Genomic DNA, 10730 nt, shown 5'->3' on the forward strand with positions numbered 1-10730 from the left:
CACCAAAACTCACATTTCTCATAACATACAACTCATTTACCTGTTTGTTTCTTCAATATGAAAATGGACTTCATAAGATTCAATTTCATATTTTATTCATGATCTAATTCTATCCCTACTATTTTTAGTGATTTTTCAAATTCACGTCATTGCTGTTGTATGATATTATTTTATAGCAAATTTCACCTTTTTATGAATTTCCATGGATTAGATAGCACATTAAGTATACAAAACACCAAATATGATCTTGATTAGCCATTCCAATGGCTAATCATTACCAAACCTTTCCTTACCACACAATAGCCATATCATAAGATCATATACACAAAATGATTATAATGCTATACATGCCATACTCAAAATATACAAGCCACTATACCAAAATGGTCCACGGATAGTGTGAGCGAGCCTCCAATCGTTCCCAATTTCCAAGTTGGCTTGTCAAAACTACAAAGAATGGAATGGAGGGAGTAAGCATAAATGCTTAGTAAGTTCACATGTAAATAGCAAGTAACATAATCATGCAATCCAACATAAAACATCATTTGTATAAATATCACTAAGACATTCATGTTACATTTGCATTTACTATCTTACCACGATTTCATCATACCAAGTTCTCAACCCGAAGGTTTAAGCACATACCTGTCCAAATTTTCTCATTCACCACACTTACCAACATGTCACCTTCGTCTTAAGTATTCTCCTTATTCACTTAAGATTCACCCGTTGAACACATCGGAATATAATTTGGATACATGGATTGCATGCAAATAAGTGTCATACCCGCAGCTAGACAAACTCAATAGCTTGTGAAAATTATGTAGCCAAGCTACCATGTAACCCGCCCATAAGCGAACTCAGACTCAACTCAACGAGCTCAGGCGTTCGCATCCACAAGTGAACTCGGACTCAACTCAACGAGTTCGGATGCATAGTTACATCTCACGAACTCGGACTCAACTCAACGACCTCGGAAGTCAAATATCCTAGTGACATGTCACTTGTATCCTAATCTATTCCCAACGTTCAAACGGGATTTTCCTCAACCACACATCTTTGTTGTCTTCCACGGAAAGTCGGGACCGATACTTGGTAGCATTTTATATTTATCAAGTAGCTTACATAATTTGCATATTACTAAATAATAATCCACAAAGCATAATATTTCATGATAATAATCATCATATCATATAAATAAAATTAAATTACTTAAAATGAAAATTATGTTACTACATTTACATATGAACTTACCTCGGTACAAAATGTTAGAAATCGAGCCTATTCCTCGTAAACTTTATTTTTCCCTCAATCACGACTCGAATTTTGTTTCTCTTGATCTAAAATAAAAAATTTAGCTAATTTAATACTCACATTTATTAAAAAAGTCCTTGACTCAAACTTTGGAAAAATTACATTTTTGCCCCTAAACTTTTACATATTTACACTTTTTCCCCAAGGCTCGGAAATTAAGCTCCATCCTATTTTCTTAAGTTTTATGACATGCTGATCATTTTTCCCTTCTATGGAAACATCAAATTCTCACTCTAACATGTATTTATGAACTTTAGGTATTTTTACCGATTATGTCGTTTTACTCGTTTTCACGTAAAATCGCTTAGCAAAAGTTGTTTAACACAATTTCAAGCTTTATATTCTACCATAAAACATCAAAATAAACACATTTCACCTATGGGTATTTTTCTAAATATAAACCCTAGGTTAAATTATTGCTAGAATAAGCTTAATCAAGTTACCGGGACTCCAAAAACGTAAAGAACATTAAAAACGGGACTAAAATGGACTTACAATCGAGCTTGGAAGCTTGAAAAACCCTATCTATGTCTTCCTCGTGTGAAATTCGGCCAAGGGGTTGAAGATGGACAAAAATTGGCTTTTAATTTTGTTTTTAATTCATTTTAATAACTAAATGACCAAAATGCCCTTAATTAAAAACTATAGTGTTTTATCTTCCTTTAGGTATTTTTTTCCAAACTAGTGTAATGGTCTAATTGCTATCCAAGGACCTCTACTTTAAAAACCCATTACTCACAAGTACTTTTGTGAACTAGAACACACATTTTACAACTTTTGCAATTTAGTTCTAAATATCAAATTAGACCCTCTATCGATAAAATTTCTAAACGAAATTTTCACACAATCATGAAATCATGCCATAGACCTTAAAATGATAATAAAATAATTATTTCTATCTCTGATTTGTGGTCTCCAAACCACTATTCTGATTAGGCCCTAATTCGGGATATTACACATCCCATGTAAACATAAACATGCATAGATTTGTAGGTCATAGCCTACTTCAAAATGAAGCAATTCCCATGGACATATAGAAATAGATGTATATCTTTACATGTTTTCATTATGGCTAATCAAATGACATATCTAACAAAATAAACCAAGAGCCCTATACATGCCATTGAACAAAATAAAAGTGCCTATATACCAAAGCTGGACTAGCTGATAGTATGTTGACTCTCTAACCGTCTTCCAATCTTTACGAGTCCTCGAGCTCTGTAAGACATGGAAAAGAGAGGGGTAAGCATTTACATGCTTAGTAAGCCCGAATAACTGGAAAATAAACTTGCCGATTAATTAGCATACAACCATATTAAGCAAATAAACCAACAAGAATGAAATAGTTTCCCTATCACATGCATTCAATCAACAAGTTAGTCACAATAATAATGCAGCATGTAATTTGTCTTAGATGAGCTCATCATTCATCATTTCATTTATATATATCATATTAATCCCGTTGAGTTTCTAAGAAATCTCGATGGATTATCCATTATCTGTCAAGTCATAACAATGATCATTTCAAGTATGCACTCCCGCGAATCTCACATCTTACGACGGGATTACCAGTCCAGGCTAAATCCCTAGCATCGTAAACTCATAAGGTGAAGTTGGGATTACTAGTCCAGGCTAAATCCCTTATAGCGACAAACACCCTTAATGAGCTCAGATTTGAATTATCAGTCCAAGCTAAATTCAGACCCTAATCAGATTACTCGTCTGGGCTAAATCCACAATGCACACATATTCTCCGGGAGGCTCGATCACTCAAGGAACACCCGTCTGGGCTAGATCCTTTTTATATTTGAGATCAACGGATTACCCGTCCGGGCTAAATCCTTTCTGCAACACATGTAGGATCTCAAGTCATGTCAGCCATGGTTTATCCATCAGATTTCCTTTTCAACCTCAACCGGAACATTTATCAACATGTCATTATTAAGGATATATTTCATAGATTTTCATGCCATAATCAAATGAAATTACCACACATTCATAAATCATGCAATTAAGCATACTATGAGTTTACTTTAAGTTATTCGAACTTACCTGGCACTCGTCTCGGTATCGTGTTTAGGTTATTCCGAAACCTTTTTTTTTCCTCGATCGACCTCCGGAATTTGTTTCTCGGGGTCTATAACAATAAAAATAAATCATTAACACCTCACATTGTACTTTTTGAGTCTACATTTCACCCCTGGTCCAAATGACCGTTTTGCCCCTAACTTTTCACATTTTTATGATTTAGTCCCTAGGCTCGTATAATGGAATGCATGCAATTTCTACATTACCCAAGCCTAGCCGACTGTTCTTTCCTCTTATGGAAGCCCACATTTTTTCATTATTTCACATTTCTACCTCACATTTTACACCTTTTGTAAAAAGGTCCTTTTTAGGGGGTTTTCACGAAAATCATGCATGGGTAAATTTCTAAACATGAACCCTAGCATGAAATATGGGTAGAAATAGAGAGAGTAAGTTACCAGGATTTCAAAAATACGAAGAACATTAAAAATGGGGCTTGGGATCACTTACTATTGAGCTTGAAAATGTTGAAAACCCTAGCTATGGTGACTTGAGAATTTCGGCTGGAAAAGGAAGAATAATGGCTGATTTTGCTTTCTTTTTCCCATTTTATTTCATTAAATTGCCAAATGACCAAAATGCCCTTAAGCCCTTTCTTTAAAATTTCATCCATACAAGCCCATTTTTGCCCAAAAACTTAGAAATTGGGAAAATTGCTCCTCAAGAACTTCTAATTAATATTCTAAAGCAATTTCATACAAATTGCTTCTAAAACCCAAGTTTTGCAATTTATTCAATTTGGTCCCTAATGTCTAATTGGACACCTTACTCAAAGAATTCCTTCATGAAACTTTAACACATGCATATTCTCATATTATAGACCTCATAATAATCATAAAATAAATATTTTGATGTCAGATTTGTGGTCCCAAAACCACTGTTCCGACTAGGCCTTATTTCGGGATGTTACACATCCTCCCCGAGACCATGTCCTGAAATTTTCACATTGAGGAGTCAAATATAACATGACCATTCGAGGACTGGGATAATTTCTTATCGATATGAGATTACAAGCTAGATTTGGCACATGTAAAACATCATGTAAAACCAAGAAAGACAAAATTTTAACAGTGCCTTTCTCAGCTATTGCCGAGAACAACCCATTTGCTACTTTGATCTTTTTGTTTCCTGCACAAGGTGTGTAAGTTGAAAAAAGAAAATGGCTACTAGTCATGTGATCACTAGATCCAGAATCAACAATCCACATGTTTGTTTTACAAGGTTTGACACTGAAAAAAAAAACAGAAAAACCAGTACTTGATTGGGCGAAAGAGGAAGAAGGATTATTGGATGAGGTAGGAATAGAAGAATTCATCCGAAACTGTGGTGATCGAAAAAGTTTGTGTAGATTCTCTAATTGTCCTTTAGTAAATGGAGACCCTTCCAAAGAACTTTGACCCTCATAATTTTCATTAGTTGTTTGGAAAGCTCTGCTATCCCCTAATTGTGAACCACGACCATTGCCAATATTTTTTCTTCCATTCGTTGGTTCCCCATGGAGCTTCTAACACGTTTCTCAGAGTGTGCCAATATTTTTTGCAGTGGACGCACCAAGGTTCTTTTCCTTTTTTTCCTATCATCATTATTTTTAGTAGTTACAAGAGCAGAATTATCATCATTAGCTTCAAACCCTGGCCTTAACATTACTTTTCTCTTTATCTCCTCTCTTCTAACCTCAGAAAAATTCTTACGAAGTTTTGGAAGCGGTATTTTCCCTAAGATCTGATATCTCACTTCATCAAATTCTTTATTTAAACCAGCCAGAAATAAATAAGCTCATTCATTCTTTTTTTTTTCATAGCTTTTACACCATCTCTGGGACACTCCCATTCATCATTATAACACTGATCCAGTTCTTGCCAAAGAGACATCATCTCATTATAATAAAAAATAACTTTCTTTGTTTGATTGTTGGATCTCTTATCTCTTATTCTAATTAACTACTAAAACATAAGGGAAATTAAATCCCTTATTCTAATAAACTACTAAAAGATAAAATAAAATATGAATAAAATTTATCTACCTGAATAAATTTAAAATATATACATATTTCAGCATCTACATCCACATCTAACTCTCATTGTTAATTTCTTCTCTATCTACATCAAATACCCAAATGCTTCTTTCCAATCTTGTGCTGCCCACTTGTTGGTTTTCTTTCAAAATTTTAGGGCACACTGTTTGCCAACAAATAGACCTCATTATGATTTCAACCCTTAATCCCATAGAAGATCATAAAGATAAGGCCATGTGAAACTTATTTCCATGAAACCAAAGAAACCAAAGCAATGCCACTTATTTCCATGTTTTAGAGGATTTTTATTTTTATTTTTGTTGTTTACTATTCTTCTATATATAGCAACATATTTAGACTAAAAATCAAACCTAACTCAATTCTTCACATTACAACCTCTCAAAAGGTCTCCCAACACAACAAAAACTTTGAAATCTTGTAATGTGATCAACCGAAAAGGTATGGCATAGTAGATTTCCTAAACATAGATGAAGAAGAGTCTGGTTTTAATCATCCAATGGGTGGTTTGACAATTCCCTCTGACAAAGATATGTTCATTGATATAGCTTCCCACTTGGATACACCATAAGAGAAGACAACATATACTTTTTTTTATTCATTTTTTTGTACTAGGAACACCAAATGTACATATTCGTTTTCCTCTTTCTTTTGGCCTTTTTGAAGTGGGATTTTCATTTTTTATTTGTCATAAATGAGTGGACTAGGAATTCTCAAATATTGGCATTCGAAGTCATTAAATCAATCAACGAGAGTCAATGGAAAATTGAAATAGCTTAAAAGAAAATCATTTTCCGTTGTTATGGTAAAGAAAATTCATACTATTCCATAGCAAAACAAATGGAAGAGACAATTGTTTTCAGTCTTTAGATTGCCTGTATTACATTTTAGATCTGATATGGGATGGGACTAAAACAGGAAAAAAACCCCATCTGTGCAAAAGAACATATGATTATCCGATGAAAGAAAAGAAATGAATCGTATTACTGGCAACCTAAATTATTATTTCTTTCATATTCAGTTCTGTTCCCACACTCCAATTCTGTTAATATTAGAATTAAGCCTTTTGACAATTTGATCAATTTACTTGGCATTTTATTTCTCATACTAGTAATTACATTTTTTTCCTGGAATTTGGTTGTCACTATATATAAAAGAAAGTGTTCAGCAACAGATTTTGCTCAGTGAAACATCAAACATAAAGAACATAAGTTGAATACTTTGGGATTATTAAAGAAATCCAGGACACAGTGTATACTTCAATAAATCAAGGATTTTCACATACTTGTGGGTTGACCATTCTTTAGACTAGAAAGTCCTTATCCTCATGATAGGTGAGGAGTTGACTTTCCTAGACATTTTTTAAAAGAAAAAGATTTCAGTTCAACTAAAAGAAATGATTTTTTGTATAATCCATGGATCTCTACATTCTACATTCAATGGTTCTGGAAGACTAGCAATAATATATTGGATTACAAGGTTGGTTCATGCTTTAGCTTAGCCAATCATATTTTAAAATTTGAGGCTCAACTGGTCAAGCTCTTAAGGTCTTCTTTTCTAATTGAATGCACCAAACAATGTCACATGGAGTAGTAAATTGTTTAATTATGTGTTCAACATAGTTATAATTGCAGAACAAATAATACAAGCAGCTGTGGTATTTAAAATCCTAATTATTAGCAAACACGTAGGGCTTGACAATACCGACTAGTAGTCACTAGTAGAGAAGATTATCTTGATATTTTTCTAGTCTCCACTTCATTGCGTTTCATCCATATGACCTACTAGTCATCTTTTGGACTTGATTCAATGATAGTAGTGTTTCAAAGTGGGCCACTATTGTTGGCTTCATTGAATGGTGAGCTCTAAGGTACCAAACTTGCCAAAATGAAATGATTTGTTGGCATGCAAGGCCATGTGATTCCTCCCAATACATGTCTCCAAACCATTATCTCTTCACCACTCAATTAGCCTAAGAAAGCTGACCATACAACATTTGCTCTTTATAAAAATAGATTTAATGGATGGTTTCACCCATTGCCAAAAGCTTTCATAGCTAGTTATCTAAATTCCAATTCCACATATTTCCTCATTTTAACAATTTCGCAAAAACCATGGGTTTTCGTTTGCCAAGAATTGTCAGTGCTAAGCCAAGTCTTAAACGATTTCTTTCAACTTTGGAGACGGCAGTGGTGCCTAAAGGCCACTTTGCTATTTATGTTGGAGAAGCCGATGAAAAGAAGAAATTTGTTGTCCCCGTATCATTGCTGAAGCATCCTTCATTTCAAAATTTGTTGAGTCAAGAAGAAGAAGAGTTTGCTTTCAATCACCCTATGGGTGCTTTGACAATCCCTTGCAATAAAGAAGCTTTCATTAATCTCACTTGCAATCTGCAAAGCTCTTGAGAAGAAATGATGTGAAGATTGGCTAACCAAGCAGAGATTGACTGAACTTTAGCTCAACTAACACCTCCCAATTTTAAGTTTAGGATGCAAGTGTATAAGGTGGATTGTTTTCTGCAACCCCATGCCCTTGCCAACTGAATTAAATTATGTAACCAATATATAAATTAATGCCAAATTTCTTTTAGAGAAACTCCTTTCATGAATTTTATTTCTGATGTTGTGTGAATAATTTTAGCCAAATTCTATCTTCCAGTTTAACATATGATCTGCCTCTTCTAATTAGAAAGGGTTCCAAGTAAAAGCATCTCATTGCAGGAACACTACAGCTGCTAGCTATTTGTTGGGGTTTTGGCAGCAGCAAAAGAAGAGAAGAAGACATTGAACAAAGAATGAAGAAACAAAGAACAATTTACTTACTCACAAACGTGCAACAATGAGGCATTCAACAATTTACTTGCTCACAAATGTTCAGCAAGGAATCATCTGCTTACTCAAAACTGATCTGCTTACTCATTCAATATGAAAACAATACATTTATAGTCAAAATGCATCACCAAATATTCAACTAACCCCACTAATCAGCATTGGGACTGTTAAAACATTGCTTGTACACATGGGATAAGCTAACTTATCAGCTCAATCATCCCTTAAACCCATCAAAACATCAACAACTAAGTTCATTTTCAACCAAACTAAATTACATTGCAACTAAAATAGAAATTATGTTGCTGCAAAATACACAATTGCTGTGACATGCATACAAGCTGTATGCACTCAACAAAATCATCATAGCAGCATGCACTTTAACAAAAACATAACAGCAGCATGGTTGGCCATTTTTAACACTATTTATTTGCTGTCATAGACTTCAACTATGATGGCATGTTATTGGCATAGAAAGGAACATAGATATAATTATGTTAGTATCCTACATTACTAAGAAATACATAGTATAAAGAATTTAGATAATAGATTCTATAAATAACAAATACTTATTGTGTTACATGTATAATATCAAAAAATGGATATTGGAGCACCTACAAATCTTAATTTTAGTCTTCTTAATTTTCTTACTTACGCTATAAGTTTTCTAACATTATCATCGGTATAGTGTGTGGTTTCAAGGCCAAAACTGCCATTATACTGAAATTTCCAATCAACCCTTATCTTTGGTGCAAAGGTCTTTAGACGCTCTGCCTATAACTAATGTTAGATCTTTTTTACTACATTCTCATTTTAGTTACAAAATCCATAACCAAATATATACAATTCTATATTCTAACAATGTATATAATATCTAGAATAGCATTCTACAGGTTTATAAATTCCAAAGTTCTTTCTTCTCATGGTTGTTGAAGAGTTGACTTCCCAGGCAGTGTTCACTAAAAAGCAAAAAGAAAAAAAACAAAGTTTCAAGTCGGTAGTCTATATTTGGTAACTATGGTCGCTTGAATGCTTCTATTCAAGATTGGTTACTGCTTCTATTCAACCAATGGTTGCTTGAATTTTGAGAAATTGAGGCCCTCCTCGCTTGTTGAAAGAAAAAATGTCACATGGATTGGCAACTAGTTTCATTCTGTGTTCTACACCTTCATAGAACAAATAGTACAAGTTTTGATTCTAATTATCAACAAACATGTAGGGCTTTGTACACCGACTCATTTTGCTGGTCATCACTGTCAACCTCTTCACATTTCTTCCATATGATATGATATGATACGTTGAGTAATGTCATTATCTTCTAACCCATAGTTAAACCATAGATAGTATTTCAAATGGGCCATTTTTGTTGGCTGCATTGAATTTTCATCTCTGGTAGATTTGCAGCAGAATAAGCTTAGGTACCAAAATTTTCAAAATGTCATCTTTAGTTGGGAAGCCAGACCATGTGATTCCACAAGCCATATCTTTTAAAGATTTGTCCATTGAAACTTCTTTTCCATCATTAGTTGGGAAGCAAGACTATGTGATTCCTCAAATCATTTCTTTTAAAGATTTTTCCATTAAAACTTCTTTTCCACCACACATTCAGCCTCAGATTGCCATAAACCATTTCTAACCCTCTCTATAAATATACATTGCCAAAGCCTTGCCAACCAAGCTATTTACGTTTCTTCCATCTACTACACCTAAAAAGAATCTACATTTACTAGGAAATCATGGGTTTTCGCTTGCAAAGAATTTTTAAGGCTAAGTGTCTAAAATGAACTCTTTCCTTTTTGGAGACAACAGTGGTGCCCAAAGGCCACTTTGTTGTTTATGTGGGAAAAGCAGATGAGAAGAAGAGATTTGTTGCTCCAATTTCATTTTTGAATCATCCTTCCATCCAAAAGTTGTTGAGCGAAGCGGAAGAAGAATATGGATTCAATCATCCAACGAGAGCTCTAACAATCCCTTGCAATGAAGAAGCTTTGCATGATCTCATTGGCTGTTCACAAAGCTCGTGAACATTAGATTTGATAATGGCTAACCAAGCAGACACTAACTCTCTTTAGCTCAACAAACAAATACATGTATGCTTTACATAGGAAGCAAGTGTAATCGGTGGATTGTTTTATGCAATCCCATGCCCTTGTTAACTTCAATTATTATTTTTGTAATCGTTCTATATATAAAAAAAGAAACAAAAATTTTTTTATCCAACGTATTTTTGTTATTGATATTTTTGCTTTCACTAATTTTATGTTATATATAAATTTTGTGCTTGAATAATATAATATGTGAATACTATCCATAATTTATAATTAAATACAATTTATTAACCTGATTTGATTGTTTTTTCATAAAATATATGCATATCATTCAAGAATAATCATAAAAATGTAACAAAATATCTAAATCCAAGTTTAGATATTGCCAAACACGGCTCTCAAACATTTAAATGCATCAAT

At 33.7% G+C, this 10730-nt stretch overlaps 1 protein-coding gene across 1 annotated transcript; it reads left to right on the top strand.

The window, feature by feature from the left end:
* Window positions 1-7548: 7548 nt before the first annotated feature.
* On the top strand, window positions 7549-7839 carry LOC107894599 (auxin-responsive protein SAUR21). Its single transcript, XM_016819856.1, has one exon. The coding sequence runs from the start codon at window positions 7549-7551 to the stop codon at window positions 7837-7839; it is 291 nt and encodes a 96-aa protein (XP_016675345.1).
* Window positions 7840-10730: the final 2891 nt, after the last annotated feature.

This window comes from Gossypium hirsutum, chromosome A13 (genome assembly GCF_007990345.1).
Source record: "Gossypium hirsutum isolate 1008001.06 chromosome A13, Gossypium_hirsutum_v2.1, whole genome shotgun sequence".
Classification (NCBI taxonomy): Eukaryota; Viridiplantae; Streptophyta; class Magnoliopsida; order Malvales; family Malvaceae; genus Gossypium; species Gossypium hirsutum.